The sequence below is a fragment of the Myxine glutinosa genome, chromosome 4, assembly GCF_964187855.1.
Source record: "Myxine glutinosa chromosome 4, kmMyxGlut1.1, whole genome shotgun sequence".
NCBI lineage: Eukaryota > Metazoa > Chordata > Myxini > Myxiniformes > Myxinidae > Myxine > Myxine glutinosa.
Genome location: NC_136264.1, coordinates 65,505,778 through 65,529,567, shown reverse-complemented (window position 1 = coordinate 65,529,567; position 23,790 = coordinate 65,505,778). Strand labels below are relative to the sequence as shown.

General features: G+C 44.3%; 2 protein-coding genes across 9 annotated transcripts in view; one reads left to right on the top strand and one right to left on the bottom strand.

The window, feature by feature from the left end:
* LOC137424708 (arf-GAP with Rho-GAP domain, ANK repeat and PH domain-containing protein 1) overlaps window positions 1-23,790 on the bottom strand; it is a 189,490-nt gene that overhangs the window by 59,625 nt on the left and 106,075 nt on the right. For 6 of the 8 annotated variants that reach the window (XM_078775817.1, XM_078775816.1, XM_078775821.1 and 3 more), the window contains 6 exons: window positions 7,619-7,818; window positions 6,708-6,793; window positions 6,332-6,514; window positions 5,995-6,160; window positions 5,433-5,558; window positions 154-298 (listed from right to left, as the gene is read on the bottom strand). In XM_078775817.1, the coding sequence (XP_078631943.1) occupies window positions 154-298; window positions 5,433-5,558; window positions 5,995-6,160; window positions 6,332-6,514; window positions 6,708-6,793; window positions 7,619-7,818 (906 nt within the window). The remainder of the gene's footprint in view (window positions 1-153; window positions 299-5,432; window positions 5,559-5,994; window positions 6,161-6,331; window positions 6,515-6,707; window positions 6,794-7,618; window positions 7,819-23,790) is intronic. The other 2 variants (XM_078775818.1, XM_078775820.1) reach the window with 2 other exon arrangements.
* On the top strand, window positions 14,295-16,408 carry LOC137424724 (uncharacterized). Its single transcript, XM_068112476.2, has 4 exons — window positions 14,295-14,637; window positions 14,927-15,108; window positions 15,294-15,566; window positions 15,679-16,408. Exons 1-4 carry the CDS (start codon window positions 14,553-14,555, stop codon window positions 15,964-15,966), a joined length of 828 nt encoding a protein of 275 aa, XP_067968577.2. The 5' UTR covers window positions 14,295-14,552; the 3' UTR covers window positions 15,967-16,408.

Sequence of the window (23,790 nt, the reverse complement as noted above, 5' to 3'; positions counted from 1 at the left end):
ATAGCTGTATATTGACATATGTTGAAAAAGTCAAAAATGTTTACATAGGGTGTACTTACTTTTTCACGTGACTGTATATATATATATATATATATATTCCATCACTAACTGAAAAACAGCATGACCTTGCGCTCCCATCAGGAAATGTCATACCCGTATTCGACTCCCGTGTTTGGACCATTCGTTGCCAAGGATAGAACATCCTGGAGGTAGATCTTGCCGTTAGGTGTGATACTTTTCTCACTTTCAAAGTAACTGAAGGTTCCATACTCAAGCACGCACCACCTCTGGTGGAAGTCTGCGCAAGCAACAAAGTGTCGGTTTCAACCATTTCTTCCTTTTATGATCATTTTCCACAGGACACGTTCAGCTCTAAATATTGCTCAAAATAACTCACTACATGAAGGTTTTGTGGAAGGAAATTTTTCATTTTTGTCAAATGAGTAATGAAAAATGTATCCCTCATATCATTATATTCAAACATATATTTTAGAGACAAATACGATATTGCATAAGCAAGATGTGTTAACACAAGCAAACATAGTTTAAAATTTTGTGAGAATATCAAATTAAGCAAAAAGGAAATGATACAATGGGAGTTCTATCCTCTAAACAAACACACACATTATTGTTTACTTTTAAAAGTAAAGCTGTTCAAAGTGAAAATATAAAACCAGTTTCTTCGAGAATAAGCAAACTGTACTGGATGGTAATTCAAACGTTGCGAGTTGAAACCCCGCTGGCAATTTTTAAGTGACAGATTCTGAAATCAAAGATGTTCTCAGAAATATTACCAAATCGTTGGTGGACAAAACAATGGACTGCCACTCAAAAAACCAATTGGCTCACTAACGACCTTCACAGAGAAGGGAATCTACCTGCCATGCCTGGTCTGTTCTGGCATGGTCCAAACCACACTTTATGATCTAAAGTTCAAAACCGAATGACTTGAGGAACAACTTGGATGGGCACTGCCTGTAAATAACAAGAATGACTACACTACGGTCATATCCTGTGACAAAAATCTGGTAACGGGCCGATTGGGAAACACACATTTAATGTGCTATTAAAAGATTAACTCGACACCTCTCATCCATGTCACCCTCCCCACGGTTATATCAGAATGAGCTGATTCGTCACACGGTCACGGATTGTTTAACCCCAATAATGGGGCCATTCAAAAATTAACGTCGGGTGGCTCGGGGGGAACGTAACCCTATTTTATAAGGAGGCACGTACTGTGCACGGTGACGGACTTTATTAAACCTTACTAAAATAAAATTTTCAACATCGATTCGATTTTTCTGGGGCCCTCATCATAACACTCGACCCAAACAAAGCCCATGGAAATCTGACGCAACAACCCCAGGCAGTATATAATCAACAGAGGCTGACAGTCCTGATGTCTTCGGTACACCAGAAAACCAAGAGGGCAGCCGTATTATTTTGGCTGGGTATCATGGTGGGTGGAGTCAAGCGACAAATATGGGTGGTGTCTGCAAGCTGTCCAACCAATGGGTGCGCATTTCAAAAATCGACCCCGAACAAGAACCACACCAATAACAGCACCAACTAGAATGGCACTCAGTAGAGAGCATACCTTCCACGAGGTGAACAGTTTTTGTTTCCCAGAGTAGATCAGAAAATCACAATACAGAATCGCATTTAATCAAAATCATCTGTCCACAACTTTTTGAGATATCCTGCTATGTATCGTTTTTGGCCCTATCTCCCAATGGTGAAGAATCACTTTAAAAATTCTAGTAGCCCGATCCGAATCCGGATCTTCACCAAAATCTAATCATTTGGTCCTTGTCACATACGCTACATCGCTGCCCGATTCCGTCCGAATCCATCCACAATTTTATGAGATATATTGTTCACAAATAAACGGACAAGCAGACAGGGGTAAAAACATAACCTCCATCCACCTTTGGTGGCAGAGGTAATGAACATGCGGAGTTCTTGCATAACTTAGGTGCATGCTCACACTCACAAACACAATCAGGTGCATGATCATATGCACACTCACGTCACGTGCATGCTGACATCCCATTCCGCACCCCCTTCCCCCCGAGAGTTGTAATTGCAAATTTGAAGTCTTGAACACTTTTTTGGATGTTAAGCCTGTTTTAATGCAAGCCTACACAAGTTAAAAAAAACTTAAGTGCAAGCCTCACTAGACGGCAGTGTTATTAGCCATCGTTGGACTTAGTCCAAAATGGGGGGGGGGGGGGGGGGGTTAGGGGGGGGGCTTATGGATTTGGTCTCGTATGCCCGTCCGTGTGTCCGCAACATTATCTCGGAGAGGTATGGGCCAATTTTGTTCATACTTGGCACAAAGACAACACATGACAGTATACATAGGCACATCATTGTGTTTCGCAATGTGATCAATGATGGCCGACTGGCGGCCATTTTGTTACTTAAACGTGTCCCCATCCATTTCTCGGACATGCATGGACCGATTTTCTTCAAACTTGGCACAAAGACAATACATGAGAATACATATGCAGAATATTTTGTTTTGTCATCTGACCAGAGATGGCCAACTGACAGGTTTTAAATCCGTACAGCAAAATTACTAAAACCACAGCATTGGCTATGACATTTTACGTCTTTTTATCTTGCCAAAACGAAGTTTTTGCAAGATGTATCAGTCAGCTTGTATGTTTGTTTGTTTGTTTGTTTGTTTTTATCTTGCCAAAACGAAGTTTTTGCAAGATGTATTAGTCAGCTTGTATGTTTGTATGTTTGTCTGTTTGTCTGTTTGTTTGTTTGTTTTTTTGTTTGTGGTTAATCATTTTTTTTTCACGTTTAGATCACTCTGTAGACCACAGTTATTATTGGAAACTCCTGTAACTTCGCATATCAGAGTCCTATAGAGATACCCTTCAGCACACAAAATTTTGAAGGTCAAGGTCAAAGGTCAAGGTCACTTTGCGGTCAATCATGGAGGTCAACGAAACCCTTATTTTTTGAGTAACTTTGATCTTATGATCTCCAAACTTGGTGGGTATATAGGGTGTGGTATGGCGCTCAGCTGATTAGTTTTTGGTGTCGATCGGCCTTGACCTTCAAGGTCATTTTGAAGGTCATTCAATTTTGACCAAAAGGTAAAATTTTCAAGTTTCAGTTACCATATCGAGTAGTACCTCAAATTGAAGCCCTTGTTGAGTGCTTTCCAAACATATAACTAGTTTGACAATGTGACGTCATTTGACGGCGTTATGACGAAAAAACTGCACTTTTCATGTATATTGTATTGCTTTAGTTCGCATTGTTTAGGTCACTCTGTAGAGCACAGTTCCCTTTGGAAACTCTTGTAAGTTCGCATATCAGAGTCTTTTAGAGATACCCTTTAGCACACAAAATTATGAAGGTCAAGGTCAAAGGTCAAGGTCACTTTGCGGTCAATCATGGAGGTCAACGAAACCCTTATTTTTTGAGTAACTTTGATCTTATGATCTCCAAACTTGGTGGGTATATAGGGTGTGGTATGGCGCTCAGCTGATTAGTTTTTGGTGTCGATCGGCCTTGACCTTCAAGGTCATTTTGAAGGTCATTCAATTTTGACCAAAAGGTAAAATTTTCAAGTTTCAGTTACCATATCGAGTAGTACCTCAAATTGAAGCCCTTGTTGAGTGCTTTCCAAACATATAACTAGTTTGACAACGTGACGTCATTTGACGGCGTTATGACGAAAAAACTGCACTTTTCATGTATATTGTATTGCTTTAGTTCGCATTGTTTAGGTCACTCTGTAGAGCACAGTTCCCTTTGGAAACTCTTGTAAGTTCGCATATCAGAGTCCTATAGAGATACCCTTCAGCACACAAAATTTTGAAGGTCAAGGTCAAAGGTCAAGGTCACTTTGCGGCCAATCATGGAGGTCGACGAAACACTAATTTTTTGAGTAACTTTGATCGGATCGTCTCCAAACTTCATGGGAATCTAGTATATGGTCCGGCGCTCAGCTGATTAGTTTTTGGTGGCGATCGGCCTTGACCTTCATGGTTAGCGCTGGAGGTCGAAAATTATTGACCCCAAGGTCAAATTTTGAAATCGTAGGTACCATATCGAGTAATACCTCATATGAATGCCCTTGATGAGTGCTTCCCAGATCTGTAAACAGTTTGACGCTATGACGTCATTTGATGACGTCATGACGAAAAAACGGAATTTTCATGAAAAAATTATTTCCTCAGTTCTCATCAAAATCTTTCAATATTTCATGTGCGTTGGTCATGAAGACATACTATTCACCATACGAAATTATTAAGGTCAAGGTCAAATGGCAAGATACGGTTCACCCTGTGGGTGACATATGTTCATTTTGTTTGTTTTTTTGTTTGTGGTTAATCATTTTTTTTTCACGTTTAGATCACTCTGTAGACCACAGTTATTATTGGAAACTCCTGTAACTTCGCATATCAGAGTCCTATAGAGATACCCTTCAGCACACAAAATTTTGAAGGTCAAGGTCAAAGGTCAAGGTCACTTTGCGGTCAATCATGGAGGTCAACAAAACCCTTATTTTTTGAGTAACTTTGATCTTATGATCTCCAAACTTGGTGGGTATATAGGGTGTGGTATGGCGCTCAGCTGATTAGTTTTTGGTGTCGATCGGCCTTGACCTTCAAGGTCATTTTGAAGGTCATTCATTTGTTTGTGGTTAATCATTTTTTTTCACGTTTAGATCACTCTGTAGACCACAGTTATTATTGGAAACTCCTGTAACTTCGCATATCAGAGTCCTATAGAGATACCCTTCAGCACACAAAATTTTGAAGGTCAAGGTCAAAGGTCAAGGTCACTTTGTGGTCAATCATGGAGGTCGACGAAACACTAATTTTTTGAGTAACTTTGATCGGATCGTCTCCAAACTTCATGGGAATCTAGTATATGGTCCGGCGCTCAGCTGATTAGTTTTTGGTGGCGATCGGCCTTGACCTTCATGGTTAGCGCTGGAGGTCGAAAATTATTGACCCCAAGGTCAAATTTTGAAATCGTAGGTACCATATCGAGTAATACCTCATATGAATGCCCTTGATGAGTGCTTCCCAGATCTGTAAACAGTTTGACGCTATGACGTCATTTGATGACGTCATGACGAAAAAACGGAATTTTCATGAAAAAATTATTTCCTCAGTTCTCATCAAAATCTTTCAATATTTCATGTGCGTTGGTCATGAAGACATACTATTCACCATACGAAATTATTAAGGTCAAGGTCAAATGGCAAGATACGGTTCACCCTGTGGGTGACATATGTTCATTCTTCTTGTTCACAGATAGGTTGTACCGTGACTTAAACGATCATCACGATACACACAAACAAGCCAATACATATGGGAATGGAAAACACATGCAATGTGCAATCACAACAATGCAATATCACAACGTACACTATGCCATGGAATTGCATTTACCCTCTTTTGCTCGGCGTTCTGTTGGCAGTTTAGTCAGGGAGGCAGTTTTACACAGGTAACCACAGCGGATGATCTTTGTTGTTTTTAATCTCGCAGTCGGGTCAGGAGCTCCTGTCATATTGATTACTAAGGTAAAGAGTATACCAAATGGGTGATGAGGCCACAATTGCTTTGATCAAATGGAATGAAAATACTTTAAAAATGCAGATGATAAAGTAATTCATCAGTTCATACAGTTATTTTTAAATCCTCATCATGATGTCATAATATTGATACTTTACAAATATTGGTTGAAAACGAGAAAAAGCCAAAAGACAAAGAGGAATAGCTATTTGGGAATGGGATGTAATAACAAGGAATGAAATAACGTGGGATTAAATGATATGGGATGAAATGATATGGGATGAAATAACGTGGGATGAAATAACGTGGGATGAAATAACATGGGATGAAATAACATGGGATGAAATGATATGGGATGAAATGATATGGGATGAAATAACGTGGGATGAAATAACATGGGATGAAATGATATGGGATGAAATATCATTGAAACTCGTACCATTGGAGCGGTTTTGGTAAAGAAGTTCTTTTTGTAAAGACTGTTCAGTCCTTGTAGGTTCTGTAAAGTTCCTTGTGAACTCAATGGCATGTGCAACGTCTGCTCCGCAGAATACAAGCGCCATGGTTTCGAGCAGGTCTGTCCCCATGACCGCCGCACAAAGGGCCTGTAAAGACCGTCATGGAATAGATGAGCATTCCAGTTGGAGCTGCCGTTTAAAACGGCATTCAAAATCAGACTGGGTTTAAGATAAAGGACAGGAAGCTTATGGAACTTTTAAATGAATTCAATACATGGGACATTTTTCACAAGTCTCATTTCTAAAATGGTCACAAACCTCATTAAGTTCATCCTGCTGTCCAAAGAGTGGATGAACCTTCCGATACTTCCGCTCCATGTACTTGGCCAAAATGAAGGCCCTGCGTTTTTCAGTTCCATCCTCAATGCAAAGAGCCTCGCTGGGAGGAACGTTCGCCGCCCAGAATGAATTTGATCGTTGATTTCCAACAGTTTGAAACAACTGGGTAGAAAATAAGACAAAATATTGATCAGGAGAAGTTCCAGTCACTACCATAGGTGAAGATGTTGTGAGAAGGGTGATAATTTCTGTTACAGCATAAACTTAACAATAACTACCTCTCATTAACACGACAATTGTACATTTTACAACAGGTGTCATACAGTTTTGTCCATGTGTTTGAGCGTGTAAGCACCTTGATAACCTCTCTTGTCCAAATGTCTTTGTCCATCTTGAGACTTCGCACTTTGGAGATAGAAGCACCTAAAAACCGATGGTCTCCTTTCGATTGAAAGGGTCGAAGATAAGGTCACAGTAACAGTGATTAGAGATTGATGAACATCAATCACCATGGTACATGAGGAAATACAAGGAACTTTAACAAAAGAGTGCATTTGATTCATCCTGCCTGTGACATATCGGTACCACATCAATCCAATCTATCAGTTTATCAACTGAATTTCCCTGGGGTGGTGGAGGGTGGTGGAGGACAACAATGGGGGCATGCATAGGGACAAAGGTTTTAAGTTCTATATGACAAAGGTTTTTTTTTTATCTTCATATAAATATAAATATATGAAATAAGGTTTTTGCAGTTGAGACGATCCATTGTAAATATTTAAAATGCCCAGCCACCCAAAATAACAAAAACTCAATCAAACTCGCGCCTATTTTGATAAAAACGGACGAGAGCCGATCAAGTCTAACAACTCGTAAGCCACAAACTTCTTCAAAGCCCAGTGAACAATCGAGTGTGTGGACCTGCTTTTATCTGCCATGTATTACGCCAAATTGAGGTTGTGCAGGGAAGATTTGGATATGCTGAAACATGGAGACTTCCACAGGTTGGAGAAGATGGGAAGCAGAAGGTTGGGATGGGGGAGGTGAGCAGTGATCCAGAAAGATTAAGAAGGGAGATTTACTCATGCGAATAATGTGGATGTCACCTGGTTGCGCTTAGGAGGGATTGAGGGGCTGAAATGTAGGCAGTTTATGTACAATCAGATCTTATTGTCAATCCTTTTAAAAATCGAAATCGAAATTTTAATGGAAAACTCAAGAGCATGGCATTACATTGGTCAATAAAAGAAACTGAGAAATGCTTACCAGCACATTGTTGACAGATGACAACTATCAGATTGATGGAGGCCCAGGCAGGGAAGGGAGCTCCGCAGTCGGCACAAAAACCGTTCGATTTGTTCGCCCACACTTGTTCAGCCACCTCCATACTGGAGAGTGCTTCGGATGTGGCTTCTGATAATGCGGTGAGCCACTCATCACGCTCTGCTTCACTCTCTGCCACAAAACTGCGATACCAACAAGCAAAAGTGAAGCCAGATATAAGCATCAAATGAAAACTGAATTGAAAAACAAGGAAATTCACTTCCTGCTAAAATGTGAAAATAATCAGTTCACATCGAGAAAACTCTCAAATATTGTCGTTGAGCAAACTGATATGAACAAATATTGATGTATTAATGCTGCAATAATATATTGACGTCTGCCCTCCAGTTCACGAAGTGTTTCGTTTTTTTTTCTTCCAAAGTTTCTGCGATTTAAAACTGACTTTTCGCATTCAACCACAAGTTTCATCTATTGTTGCGCCAAAACATATTGTTATGAATTTGGTAGAGCAATATCTAGAGCTAGGTAGATCTGAATAGGTAGGTATTCGGCTGTCGTGACAGGGACTCTACATGTAATAAGTTCTTGATGTTTAGGCGTTTGTCGGGGTAAGATGTATGATTGTGGATCTACCTGGAGGTCCGAGTGTTAAATAGTGAGGGATTAAAGGTAACGCCCCTGTGAGTCTCACCTGGTAGTCAAACCTTTGTCCATTATGGCACTGCAAACCACATAAACATTAGTTAGGTCCTTAGCGCAACATTAAATAATTCCCTTTCCCTGACATTGACTTCGTAATAAATAGACAGGAAACCAGGCCAAAAACACCGCCACGGTTGGCCGCCGCCGTTCGCACCTCAAAGGACTACCAACCTCGCGTGTTACGTGTTACAAAACGACCGCGGGGGGGTCGCGGACGGGAGATGTCAGGAGTCGCATGCCGCAGAGGGCGTGACCTGGGCGAGTTGGGAGGCTGTGATTGGCTGAGGAGTGCGCCAATGTGACGTCATCGGCCACCAATATATGCGACGGTCGGACGCCATTTCAGGCAGTTGAGTTCGTGGCAGACGCAGGCAGACACCAGAGAGTTCGTAGGAGTTGGTTGGAGCACACAGTCGACGCAGAGACACAGTTGGTGGAAAAAGCTCCCCGAAGACAGTTGGTGGAAAAGCTCCCCGAAGGCAGTTGGTGGAGAGTTCGTTAGAACACCAAGCACACAGAGCACGCGGCAGTTCGCAGCAGTTCGTTGCAAGTCGAGCCCTCCGTTGAACCATTGGTGCACGGGCCTTGTGGAGATCGTCCTCGTGTGAAGCTGCTGGCCACGCGTCGGACGCGTGGTGCTTGGAGCGGGGCCTCGTGGAGCTTGGAGCGAAGGACCTGGTGGTGTGCGATCGGGCCAAAAGGAGCGGTGTGGACGGCCGCCACCAAGACAACCAAAAGACAGATAAGCCGCATCCGCGTACATTTGAACGACGTGACGTGTTATTTTTGTATTCATAATCTCCCTCGTATCGTGTTTGCTGTCAGTCGTGTGGGGACGTCCCGATTTAGAGTTATTAGATTTACCGGCGCGGCTTTTTCACTGTATTACTATTCGATAATAAATCCTTATATTATTTTCTGTATATATATCTGAACGCAGTTTTCCTGGGTGTTTGATTTTAATAGATAAGGTTGCGGAGCCTTTGCTGCGTGCGCCATTCCGCGCGTTTAACTTTGTGTTGAACTTGAATCCGCCATTGAGTTTTCGCCTCGGGAGTTAAAGTCTCGCAAATCGGTCATCCGTAACTGTGGTGTTAATCACGGTTGCGTAATATAACAGGAGGATTTCATAACAGACACTGTCATTGAAAAAAAGGATCTGTTTTGGAGTGTTTTACCACTAGCTGATATATTGGCTTGTACGTGGTGGCCTGAAAGTCGCTTTACCCCTCACCACTAAAGTATTCCTTCTTAAACTTATAATATATAGGTTTTATTGTGTAGTACTTACAATATAATTAAGCAGTCGTTGTATCTGTATGCCACGGCTAGGAGGTGGCATTGGAGGGTGGATGGGGAATGAGAAAGATGCGAGAAATTTGGCAGGGGTAAAGCGACTTTCATGACACCTGAACAATGAATATGTGGGATGTTCAGAAATTCTAGGAATGAGATATTCATAACAAACTAAGACGTGCCAAACTAATAGTATAATGAGACATATAAATAACCCCCACTCTAGCGGGGAAAATGGCCTTAAAACGATCATTCATTCATATAAATAACTAGAACGGCACTCTTCAATGTCGCAAACTCGTGATGTCAACTCAATGCCTCTTCCCACATTATTACATCATTATAAATACTTGTAATAAATTTGATTTAAATCCATTCAGCTGTTCTCAAGTATCACTTTTTTACCTGACATAACCTTTGACCTTTGATGCCAAAATCGAATCAGTTCATCAGAATATATACTTATACCAAGTTTGGTCAAAATGCAATCACTGGTTCACAAGTTAGCTCAGAGACAGAATTTATATATATATATATATATATATATATATATATATATATATATATATATATATATATATATATATATATATATATATATGTATATATATATATATATGTATGTATGTATTTATTTTTATATATATATATATATATATATATATATATATATATATATTGTGGATTTGAGAATTGTTGTGTTTTTGTATTGTTGTAAGTGTAATGAATTGTTGTAAATATCACCCTCCGTGTGTAAAGGTCGTCCTCCTAGTTAAGCCATATACATACACGTAGCCAATCATATACCCTCTTAAGTAGTTATCTCCTTATTCTATGTAGTTGAAGGCTCTGTCCCCACTAGTTGACACTGCATTGCACCAGATGACATAAGGTAGCTCTCTTCCATTCCCAAAGCCCCCATTCCCAAAGCCTCCGTTGCCAACTGCATTGGGCGGTTTTCAACATTTGCCGCCATTGGCCATGTGCTCCGTCTCGGGGAAGAAGGGCGTTGCCCTCCACTCGTCATGAGAAGGTGGAGCCCAGCGAGCCCCCACCAGCCAATCAGGGCTGGTGAGACACCATCACGGGCGTGGCGCGGCTTGATCGCGACGGGCCTTATAAAAGGGTGTGGGGAAGGATTGCAGGGAGATGCGTCAGAGAGAGAACCCGTCACGCAACGCCCCCCCCCCCCCCCCCCCCCACGAGAGAGATGAGATGGGAGGAGATGAGATACGAGAGATGAGCTTTGACTCCACCACGCAGCTTTGACTTCACCACGCAGCTTTGACTCCACCACGCAGCTTTGACTCCACCACGCAGCTTTGAGACCACGCAGCTTCGACCCGCTGCTAAGCGGGAACCAGATTGCGGTGGCATCGGTGGCCGTCGAGGTCCAGCCTGACGTCCCGTGCGGGATCAAGCTCCAGCCAGTGTCCAGCTGAACCTTCCTCTCCCTCCAGCCATCCACCTCCTGCCATTCCTGTCATCATCCCCTGTGTAAGTGTGCTTGTAGTCTGTCTTTTGTCTCGTCCCTGGGATTAAGTAAGACTGCAGTAGGTAAGCTAATATTTGCACTGTGTCCTTCTGGTTCTTCCATCCTTCTGTATTTATTTTATTATCCTTCCTTCTCCTTGGTTTCTTTAATTGTGTACATATTAGTAATAAATCATATTTGTATTTCCTACCTTTGTTCTTCTTTCCTTTACATCCGTTTCGTCCTTGTCTTTTCCCTCATTGAATACCTGTGGCACGATTTGGCCAACGTTAAGGATCGGGTCAGTGCTTGTTAATAGTTCGTGCCGCGGTTGCTAAACCGCTCGGCAATTACCATCTGTCCACGGTCGCAAACGGGGTTGCGCACCTACCTCTCCGGAGGGAGCTGTGCAGCATCAGGGACCACGTCGGCCAGTCATAGACGAGGGGATTAATCCCCCCTCGATAGGGGAACAGAGGCCGACGTTGGGTTCCGTAACTATATATATATATATATATATATATATATATATATATATATATATATATATATATACAGTGGAACCTTGACTTACGAGTGCCCCAACTTACGAGTTTTTCGAGATACGAGCCGTCGCTCGGGCGGTTTATTGCTTTGAGATGCGAGCCGAGATCTGAGTTACGAGCTTTCGCCACCCGGTCACGTGGTTATCTTGCCGTGCAAGTACAGTATCTCTGCCGTATATCGCTGCATTTTTGTTTTCGCATGTTGGTTATTTTGAGTTTACGCCAGCCGCCACCAGGTGGGTTCTGGTCACGTGGTTATCTTGCCGTGCAAGTACAGTATCTCTGCCGTATATCGCTGCATTTTTGTTTTCGCATGTTGGTTATTTTGAGTTTACGCCAGCCGCCACCAGTTGGGTTCTGGTCACGTGGTTATCTTGCCGTGCAAGTACAGTATCTCTGCCGTATATCGCTGCATTTTTGTTTTCGCATGTTGGTTATTTTGAGTTTACGCCAGCCGCCACCAGGTGGGTTCCGGTCACGTGGTTATCTTGCCGTGCAAGTACAGTATCTCTGCCGTATATCGCTGCATTTTTGTTTTCGCATTTTGGTTATTTTGGAATATTTCTTAGTTTTAACCATGGGGCCTAAGAAAGTGAGAGCCAAGTGCAGTGCTGAGAAGAAGAAGAGGATGATGAGCTTGGCTATAAAACACGCAATCGTCGAACAACATGAGCGAGGTGTGCGTGTTGTCGACTTGGTGAGGCGGATGTGAAGGCAGCTGAAGATTTTATTATAACTGAGAAGAAGAAGAGGATGATGTGCTTGGATATAAAACACGCAATCGTCGAAAAACATGAGCGAGGTGTGCGTGTTGTCGACTTGGTGAGGCGGATGTGAAGGCAGCTGAAGATTTTATTATAACTGAGAAGAAGAAGAGGATGATGTGCTTGGATATAAAACACGCAATCGTCGAAAAACATGAGCGAGGTGTGCGTGTTGTCGACTTGGTGAGGCGGATGTGAAGGCAGCTGAAGATTTTATTATAACTTTTGCCGAACTGATAGAAGCCGAACGATACATCCCCCAGCAAATCTTCAACTGTGACGAGACAGGGCTCTTCTGGAAAAAGATGCCGAGGAGGACGTATATAACGGCAGAGGAGAAGAGCATGCCAGGCCACAACTTGTTCAGAGTGCCGGCGATAGCTCGCCTTCTCTTTGTGGAAAACACGGTGAGATCCTTAACATCCAACAACTAATGGGACGCAAACGGGGCGCCCAGTTTAGCGGTACACACATTGATGAATCACCCTGCCTGTGATTCACCCATGACAGGTTATAGCTGGGTCGGGATTCAAACCCAGGCTGGACAGTTTAGACTTTAGAGTCAAGTGTGCGTACCTCCAGTCCAGGCCATCCTGCCAACTTGTATGCTGCATTCAGGTGAAATATAAAGCGCGAGATATTTTTATATATACTGTATATTTAAAAAAAAATTGGTGTGGTTTTTGGCGGGCTGGAACGGATTAATAGCATTTCAATGCATTTTAATGGGGAAATTTGATTTGAGAAACGAGCAATTTGAGTTACGAGCTCGGTCACAGAACGAATTAAACTCGTAAGTCAAGGTTCCACTGTATATATATATATATATATATATATATATATATATATATATATATATATATATATACATACACATACACATACATACATACATATATATATATATATATATATATTATATACATACGGTATATATCAAGAGGCCCCTGTGAAGAGTTTGGGAAGATGGTATACAGTTGAGTTGAATGATGTGGGAAGGGTGGAGGAGGTAAGGGAACAAGCTTTTGAGAGGTTTGAAGAGGATTGATGGATGTGGTTCGCCAGGTAAGTTGAAGGTATGGTGTTTGAAGTTTAGATTGATGCCATGAGTATTATGGCCATTGATGATGTATGATATTGCGATTGGGCATGTAGAGAGAATGGAGGTTGTGGTGAGCGGGTTTGTGAGGAGGTGGTTGGGAGTGCCACGCTGTTTGACGAACATTGCCTTTTATGGTCAGGGTGGAAAACTCGTTTCCCTTGACATCATTAACCGAGGAGTTTAAGGTGGCGAGGGTGCGGGAGTTCATGATGTTGCGGGATTCGAGTGATTCAGTGGTAAAGAATGGTCCCCCAGAGAAGAAGGGAAGTCGGAAGTGGAATACAAGAGCAGAGGTGGATGAGATGGAGGAGCGGTTGCAACAGGATTTGAACTAGGGGAAGACGATAATTAATTTGAAGTTATTTTGCATATATATGATGCTGACTTGCGCAGCTGGTAATACAGGAGCGATTGCAATGTATCCAAGAACCAATTCATAACCCCAACAGCTCATCAAAAACATGACCATTGATAGTGAATAAAATTTACGATTTGATCGGATTGCTTAATCCATGCTTATCAATAGTTCTCATGGAAAGATTAAGGCCCAGAAAGAGTCCTAATTTTAGCAAAGTGGTGATCTTTAAGCTTGGTCTTTAGAGGGAATTTGATGCAACTAAGAAGGCTGCTCGCTTAAGCCTTAGTCACATATGATGCTGCCGCCGCACGGTTCTGCGGTCTGCGGTTTGTAGATGGGATTTTTACAAATCGTACGGCTTTGCAGGCTGCGGCAGCAGTGTTCACAAATGTTATGGGGTCCGCACGGCAATCGTGTATATCAGGCGCGGCTCTGCATACATTAGGATTTATTTCCAGATTTCAAGATGCCACCACAAGGGAGTAAAGTGAAAAAGAGGAAAGCGAAGAAGTTTGTGGAGGCACAGGACAGACAGAGAGAAGAGTTTGAAGACAGGGAACAACATAGAGAAGACATGGATGACGATGAAGGGGAAGGTGATGAAGAAGCAGAGGCGGCCAAGTATGAGTTGTTCGATAAGATTAGTTGCTTTGTTTGAGGGACGGCCCTACTTTTATGATGTCGGCGATGAAAACTACAGCAACAGGAAGAGGAAGGATGCAGAATTGGCAGACTTTGCCCCGCAGCATCAACTGGACCCGTAAGTATTTGTTAAACTGTGCATAATTTTCAGTAATACGGTATTAGTGCGCATAAAAGCACATGTGCTTATAAATGAAAAATGTTATTTTTTTCTTATAATTAAACTGTCAAAACATTGTGATTATAAGCACATGTGCTTATATGCGCACATAAAGTTATTTTTGCCTCACCATAAGTATATTTCTTAGAAAATTATTAATGTGACAATTTCTCCATGTCTGCAGCACCAAAATTATATTGCACAGAAAACTATTAATGTCACTATTTCTCAATTTTTTGGTGGGCAGCTGCAGCAGTCCTGAAAAGGTGGTGGAACTGGAGGACAGACTACGGCAAGATGCGTCGGTGGGAGGGCAAGTCTGGCCAGGGGGCGCGCAAGAAGTCAGTTCTACAACAGTGGAAGTTACGAGCGTTGTCGTTCTTGGATCCCTACATTCTTCGCCGTGGGAGTGGATCAGAGATGGGATGGGTAAGCATCGGCATACATGGTGTTTTAGTGTGTAGTTCACAGACATTTATTATGTGACTATTTTTTCAAATTTGTGTGCAGCTTTTCCCTTCTTCGTTGCCTTCCTTTTCCTCTTCCTCTTCCTTCCCTAGCAACAGCTGCCTATTTCCACATGTTTAAACATTGTGTATTGCTGATGTTTCCAGGGTGAGCAGGACGAGGCGACGGAGCAAACCGGAGACCTGAGCAGTGATGAGGAGGCGGAGACACAAGCGGGGCCATCCATACAGAGAGGAAGCAGCAGCGATATCACCCAGAATCGTAGCCAGAGTGTCAGCCCAGGACGGCCCACAAGCAGCACCATCTCTGGCAAGAGAAAGCTCATAGAGAAGAAGACACATAAGAAGAAGGAGTTGGGGGAGATCCTGTCCCAGTTCCTCTCAGAGAACCGGCAGAAGGACAAGGAGCTGTTGTCCAAGGTGATACATCTGTATTGTAATAATGTGATTCCACATTTTTCTCTGCAAATAATCGTTCATACATGACATATTAGCACATGTTTGAACATTGTCTATTCCTTTCTGTTTCCAGCTTGACAAGGAGGAGTACCAGAAGTCTTCAGAGAGAGACAAAATTCGCAGCGTGGTTGGGCAGTGTGGTTCCAGCAGGTCCCGGCGAGCCGCTTCAGGACCTTCCAGAAGGAAGCCTTTGGACTCTGCCATCACTACCTCGAGCAGGTTCAGCCGGAAGAAGCTGCACCGAGAGACCCCCTGCCGCCGCCTCCAAGTCAAGTCCGTCCATTGTCCGCCCCCAACCCTGTGCAACAGTACACAGACAGTACACCGTTTGTGCCTACTCAGTACAGACGGAACCCGGTAGCGCAGATGCAGTCTCAGTCTTCGTTGGAGTCTCAGCCTTCTCAGCAGCAGGGGTTCTTGTATTTAGAGAACAAGCCCCAGCCTGAGCGCCGTCCAGCCTCTTCCCCCACCACCTCCAACATGATAGCGGAGGCGTACTGCCTGGTGCAGGAGGGCCAGACACAGCACGGAAAACTCATCGACCTGTTTTCAAGCTCGGCCCTAGCCTCAGCCTCCAGCAACTCATCACTTACAAGTGAACTACTGCAGTACCAGGGGTCAGGAGAGCGGGACGAGGCATCAACGACAGTGATACAGCTTCCTAACATAGGGGAGGATAAGCAGGGTGGTCACAAGGACGAGTAATAACTTAGTGTGTTTATCTGATTCTCTGAGAACCTGACTTCTGTGGTTTTCTTATGAATTATATGTGATGCGATGTTAATAAAATTCTTTCAAACTAGAGTAAATTGTTATGTTGTCATGGGTTAAAATGAAATACATATTGCCTTTTAGAAACTAAAACTTTTCAAAGTCAATCATTATCATTTTAAATACTAAATATTGAAAACTTAAAAAGAAAATATTATAATTTCCCCCAAAAAATTAAATAAAATTAAAAAAGACTTAACTAGAGGGGCACTCGTTTAGCCGGTCGCGAAATCCGGATCGTCAGTCGTAAAGCTAAAAACGGAACTTATGTCGAAGAACCTTTACCGGAGTGTATACTCCTGAAATATTAGGATCATATCTGTTATATTCACATCAGGATTGTATTCCAAAACGTACCCTTGAAATGTTAATAAATTTACTGTCAGATCCAGAAGAAGATCCAGATGAGGATGAAATATACGTCGAGTCTAGGGAACCAAAGGATGAATATGCATATGGAATAAGAAAGAGGTCTGACAAGTGATGGAAGAGGAAAGAGCAACAAACTGAAAAAAGTGCCTATCTCGCAATGTTAACGAAACGTTCAAACGTCTGGCAAATCCAAATACTGATCCGGATCATCACCAAAATCTAATCGTTTCCAGGAAGGCCACAGGCGAATGTTTCTTGAAAATTTCGAGAAGATATCTAAAAAACTGTGACCTGTAGAGTGGTAACAAACAAACAAACTAAAAAACAAACAAACAAACGAACGAACAAACTTAGAAGGAAAACTCTTTATTATTATGACATGGAAAACTCTTTATTCATATGACATATAGACATCTTCACCAATAATTTTTATTGTCTCTATATAAACAAAGCATAACACTAGTCACTCACAGTACACAGTTCAAAGTCCTAGTAGTCAATCACAGTACACAGTTCAGAGTCCTAGTAGTTGTAGTTCAGGGCCGCCTCTTGCCAGGGTACGCTGCCAGCTTCGCTGCAGTAGTAGTACTTGAGTGCTGTGCGGAGTTGCTTTCCTTCACGGGTCTCACGGGGAGCACATCCGACGATCTGCATTTCGTGCATCATGGCTTGGTCTCTCCACGCACCTGGTATTATCTGTCCGTCGTGTCTTTCCTGGTCTAGGTCTGCATTCTGAAGGTTGGGATATCTCAGTCGCATGATCTGGTGTAGGATGACGCAGGCCTTGGTAATCAAAATAGCGTTCTGGGGCTTGGTCTGCAATGGCGTCAGCAGGCATTGGAAGCGCATGGCAAGTATCCCGAAGGCGTTCTCCACCACCCTCCTGCCACGGGATGTACGGTAATTGAAGATTCTTTCTTCATGGTCGAGGTATCGGTGGGAGTAGGGCTTGACGAGGTATGTGCGTAAAGGGAAGGCGTCATCCCCCACAATAAAGTACGTCGTATCCTGGTTGTCATTGGGCAGGCGGTCAGGCGGAGGCAGGCCAAGGGTTCCCTCACGAAGGGCGGGTTCCAGGGTCGACTCGTTGCACACACCGGCATCAGACATGGATCCCCTCGCACCAACGTTCACCCACAGGAACTTGTAGTCCGTGTCGACGAGCCCCAAGAGAACAATGGAGAAGAACCCTTTGTCGTTATAGTATGCAGTGCCGGACTTGTTTGGCTTCTTTATGGCAACGTGTTTACCGTCTATGGCCCCGCAGCAATGGTGGAAGTTCCATCTTCTGGAGAAGCCACTTGCCACTCCTCGCCAGGCATCATGGGTCGAAGGGAGCACCAGGACCTCATCTTTGTACTCGGCTACAATGGCACTGCACACCTGCGGCACCAGGATGGAGATAGTGTTATGGGCAACACGAAAATTGAACGCCAGACTGTGGTACGAGTCACCCGTCGCCAAAAAGTGCAACGTGATGGCCAGTCTGAGTCCAGGCGCCAGGGCAGGCCTGCTGTCATCGCTCTTCGTAATTCTGGGAAGTAGCCGGTCCAGCATCTCACGAAACATGACGGGCTCAATGCGCAGGTAGGACTTGAAATCCCCCCGGGACTCCCTCATGAGTTCCTGCATCAGGGTGTCGTAGTGTCCCAGGGTGGAACGCCGCAACAACCAGGGCTTAACCCACACCATTCGTCTTCTTCTCTCCTGACGGGCCCGCTCTTCTTCTAACACTACTATAGCTACTATAATTTCTTCCTGCCGGCAGGCGATCTGCCTCAGTCGTAATCTCCGGTGTGCCAGGCACAGTCTCTGTGGTGGAATCAACGCCATCTTGACGATCTGGCTAGTGTCACACCAGGCAATATATACCTCTTCAGAACGATGATCGTACGGCGGCCGCCAACTCACGGTTGCCGTTAGGCCATCATACGGCAGCACTAACGTCACTGCACGGCCGCCGTACGATATTTCGAACATCGTACGGCCATCTCACAGAGGCCGCAAGGAGGCCTCACAGTTGTTGCGGCTGCCGTACGATTTTCTAGGCACACCAGACAGGGTAAAAACCGTGAGGTGACCTTGAGGTCACCTCACGGCAACCGTACAGTGACCTTGCGATACTACATGTGGTGGGGTTGCGGCCTACGGCCTTGCGATTTCCGAAACAAAGTTTAAAGTCAAATTTAAAAAAATCGTAAGCCCCTGCGACGAGCAAAAAACCAGGCGATCGCCTCACGGCTACCGTATCTACCATGCGGCCACCGCACGGTTATGGCAATTTTGGGGACTTATGGCCGCCGCCAACATGCCGCAGGCCATTTGTGACCGAGGTATTAGGGAGCATTGGCAAGTCATCATCGTCTTCCTCCCCCCACGGGGATAGTGAGGGGAGAGTGGGATTGGGAGGGAGGACGCATTTTATTTTGGGCCCAATGATCTGACCTGAGGTACGACCAACGCGGTTGCACATTTTGGTGGAGATCAGGCTAGTCCGGGTTTTTTTTCCTATGATTTTCAGACATACATACATACATACATACATACATACATACATACATACATACATATATACATATGCATACATTGGGGTGGATGAAGCATGAGCGGTGGGGAAAGGCATGCCTGAAAGAGAGGAGGAAGATGGTTGAGAGGGAGGTGAGAAGAAAGGAGGAGGAGGGGAGATATGTGAAAGCAGTCAGACAGGCACAGCAAGGTGCTGGACATGGTGGGAAGGTGTGCAGGTGAGGACATTAAAGTGGCAAGAGATTTGGAGGGTGGAGCCAATATTGTTGAGTTTCCTGTTGTGGGCAACGTATGATGTGCTTCCATCACCAGTAAACTTGAGATTGGGGTTGTTGCAGGAGGAGAGATGTTATTTGTGTGGAGGTTTGGGAACGGTGCAGCATGCACAGAGTGCATGCTCAGTAGCATTGGCAGCAGGAAGATACAGGTGGGGGCATGATCAGGTGCTGCCGGTATTAGTGCAGATGGTGCAACAAGAGGTGCTGAGATCGAGAGAGAAAAGAGTGGAGAAGGAGACTGATGGGGGGGGGGGGGGGGGGAGGGGAAGGTGTTGTTTGTCAAAGAGGGCCAAGTGGTAAGAGGTGGAAAGAGGAGGAGGTGGAAAGCAAGAGGGCTGTGGGATGCTTGTGATTGGCAGGTGGTGGCAGAACTAAAGCCACAATTGGTATTCCCAGAGGAGATCTGTGTGACAAGGTTGCGGCCTGACATTGTCATTTGGTCAGGTGCAACAAGACAGGTCATCTTAGGGGAATTGTCTGTACCTTGGGAAGAAAACATGGAGGAGGTGCACGAGAGGAAGAGAGGAAAGTACAGTGAGCTGGAGGCAGAGTGCCGGGAGAAGGGTTGGCGAGTTTCGTGTCAGCCATTTGAGGTGGGGTGTCAAGGGTATATTGGCAATTCCTTTGCTGCATTTCTTGCTCGGCTTGGAGTGTGTGGGACAGAAAGAAGGAGGATGTGTGACAGAGTGGCCCAGGTTGCCTTGAAAGGCTCATTTTGGATATGGAGGAAGTTTATGGAGGCAAGTCGAACGGTGTAGTTTGAGGTTGTGGGTGGTGGTTCATTTCAGCCTAAAGGGGTAGTGACTGAGTATGGAAGAGAAATGGAGTGTGTGTGTGTGTGTGTGTGTGTGTGGTTTTGCATGAATGTGTTTTTGTTTGAGTGGTGCATGTTGTAAGGGTAGGTGGTCGGTTGGTTTTCTTTTTGGTGTGTGAGTGAGTGGATGAGCCCCGCTAGATCGGGAGTTAGCCTTGCAGGCCCCATGACAATCATGGTTCCCTGTTTGAGGCAGTGCTTTTATGGCCGAATGCTCTTCCTGACGCCAACCCTTGGTCGCCTCTTACGATGCGCAGGGATATGGTGTACCTATTCTAAATCGGGGTACATGCCAGGATCATTCATCCCAGCAAGCTGGTACTCAATTTGCCGACCTTGGAAGGATGGCAGGCTGAGTCAACCCCCCTGGCGTTAATTCAGCGATCAACCGGGATTCAAACTCAGCATCCTCGGATCCCAAGCCTGCACCCTAACCGCTAAGCCAGCACCAGGCTTGATGCTCAGAAATGACGCTCATATGTTTGATGCCCTAGATGAAAACATAAAAGCATGCCCTAGAAAAAAGCATGCTCAGAAAACTTGAGCGAAGCTAAACAAATTTATCTCAAATTCGATAAATGTATTTCATCATAAAGGTATATATATGGCCTACTGTATTTCATCATAACGTTTGAAGGAAAAAGAGCACTGTCCTTCAAATTTATCACACATCATCTTTAAAGTATTTCAAATGTCCTGAACTAAAATAAATGAAATCCATGACTTCACTTTTTCAATTAATATTTTCACATGATGAGTTAATGCTAATTTCGCTAAATGTTGAATATTGTTTTCAAATAAAATACATGCTGGTAGTCCAGGATATGCCACACACTTAGCTACATGCAAACCCCAAATTTGAATAAATCTGAACAATGGGTCCAAACGTCATGAAGAAAAAATCCTTTTTGAATGTTGTACTGTATTTCTTTGAGTCAATAATTATTATGCAAATTAGATGCGTGACATCACAAAATTACGTCATGTGATATGACAAAGTGTGTTAAGATCGAAAAAGAAACTTTTAAAAGCAAAAAAGCAATTTTTCTTGCGTGAGTGGAATTTGATTTCTCTCCTATATATTAATGTAATTAGCAAATTGTAACCTTAAAATATATTTTTGAACATCAAACTTTTTTGGATGCATGGATGGACTTGTATTTAAAGCCTCTGGATATTGTTTAAGCTGTCATGCACTCAAATGCTGTGCCTTATTTGATGGAGACAACAATGCAGGACCAAGAGGCATGACTTTTTGGAGATTAGTTAATCGTCCGAACTCATGCTTTTAATAACTGCAGATTTGAACTAGGGGAAGACGATAATTTGAAGTTATTTTGCATATATATGATGCTGACTTGCGCAGCTGGTAATACAGGAGCGATTGCAATGTATCCAAGAACCAATTCATAACCCCAACAGCTCATCAAAAACATGACCATTGATAGTGAATAAAATTTACGATTTGATCGGATTGCTTAATCCATGCTTATCAATAGTTCTCATGGAAAGATTAAGGCCCAGAAAGAGTCCTAATTTTAGCAAAGTGGTGATCTTTAAGCTTGGTCTTTAGAGGGAATTTGATGCAACTAAGAAGGCTGCTCGCTTAGGGAGCATTGGCAAGTCATCATCGTCTTCCTCCCCCCACGGGGATAGTGAGGGGAGAGTGGGATTGGGAGGGAGGACGCATTTTATTTTTGGCCCAATGATCTGACCTGAGGTACGACCAACGCGGATGCACATTTTGGTGGAGATCAGGCTTGTCCGGTTTTTTTTTCTGATTCTCAGACAGACATACATACTGTTGCGAATATGGCATTTGGCCTCCATATCCGCTTGTAAATATTCCCCTATTTCCCCAATACTCCCCAACTATCCCCAATCCCCCATTCCCTAGTCCCATTGTCTGTAAACAACACTCTGTAGAACCGACCTTCCCCTTTTTCCCCCATTAAATGTCGTGCCCAGGTCCACCGCATCTCACGTAGACAACTTTCGGACATCTTGCTAGTTATTCTTAGTCTATGTCAGTTAAGGACTCGTTTCCATTAATTCTGACTCTTCGTTGCACCAGAATGTGATCGTATGGCACCAGTAGTGAGTTTAGGACCTTCCCATACCTCCTCCCATCTTCTTCCCCAAACAACAACTACAACAACAACTACAACAACAACTACAACAACAACTACAACAACAGAGGGGCGCGGCGTGCGGGGAGTGTGCGTCCTCACACCGGCGTGGTTAGCCGCCATTGCCCATGCGCTCCACGGGGTTACCACGAAGGGGCTGGCTGTCAGCTCCTCGTCAGGGGCGGAGCCAGTAACCCCCCCGCACCCAATAAGAAGGGCGGACCGATTCCATCTGGGGCGGAGCTAACTAGCCGAGGGCGTGTCACTCCCCGCCGGATATACGCAGCCACTTACCGGATGTGACGAGAGATGCGCCCCCAGCTTGAGAAGACAATCACCACATCCGAGCGCTGCGACCTCCCCGCATCTCTAGACCGGACCGGGTCGATCCTGCCCTGAGCCCAGGTGCACCTGGAGCCATCGATTCTGCCTTTCCTTGCCATCAATCCCCGTGTGAGTCAGTTTTGTCCTGTTTATCTGTCGTCTGTCAGGGAATAAGATAAGTGTGTCTAAGTGCCTGTCTTTCTATGCTGTCCCTCTCATTCCTGTAATCTAACCTTCCGCCCTAATATAACCTCCTCCGGAGGTCTTGAGAACTGAACCCTTGGTGTCGTGTCATTTTAGTCCCAGCCGTTGTGTCCTTTTCCTTCATTGATTCAGCGTAGCGCGACTCGGCAACGTTCGAGTATAATCGGGTAAACGTGCAGGCGCGGTCATACCAACCAAACCGCTCGGTGAACCAACATCCACAACCGCGTCTGTAACAATTGGTGTCGAGGAGTGGAATTCGGACCCGGGACTAAATTTATTAGGCCCAAATTTTGGAACACCAATTGTACCACTAGGGTAACAATTGGTGTTGGGGAGGTAGAATTCGACCCGGAGCGCGTTTCCCGCTCGAAATTATAACGGCGAAATTTGAATTTGTTTTACGAAAATAAAAACCCGAATTTTGAAAGTCGCGCTATGGCGGATCAAGACAGCTGGGGTCCGGTAGGGGAGAGTGAGGCAGGGTCGGTCCAGGACCAAATTGAGGGACGCGAGGAGAGCGAAGCAGCGAGGGTAGCAGACGCACAAATTAGCGTCGTTGCGCCCGACATTGCGGGTGCGCAAAATGGCGCCTCGCTGGTCGCGGCGCCCGCGACCGTGGCAGCGCCCCTGGTGGATTCGAACCTTTTCCTCCTGCAAATGGGGGCCCTTATGGAGAGGCTAGAAGCAAAAATGGGGGTAATGAATAACCAAATGGGGGTAATGGGAAACCAAATGGGGGTAATGAGGGAAGAAGCGAGGGGTAC

What these genes read in the sequence shown, in the direction of transcription:
- LOC137424724 (XM_068112476.2), top strand. Translation starts at nt 14,553, where the DNA reads ATGATGTCGGCGATGAAAACTACAGCAACAGGAAGAGGAAGGATGCAG. An exon ending in CCGCAGCATCAACTGGACCC is followed by an intron (nt 14,638 to 14,926) that starts GTAAGTATTTGT and finishes TTTGGTGGGCAG; the next exon opens with CTGCAGCAGTCCTGAAAAGG. An exon ending in ACAAGGAGCTGTTGTCCAAG is followed by an intron (nt 15,567 to 15,678) that starts GTGATACATCTG and finishes TTCTGTTTCCAG; the next exon opens with CTTGACAAGGAGGAGTACCA.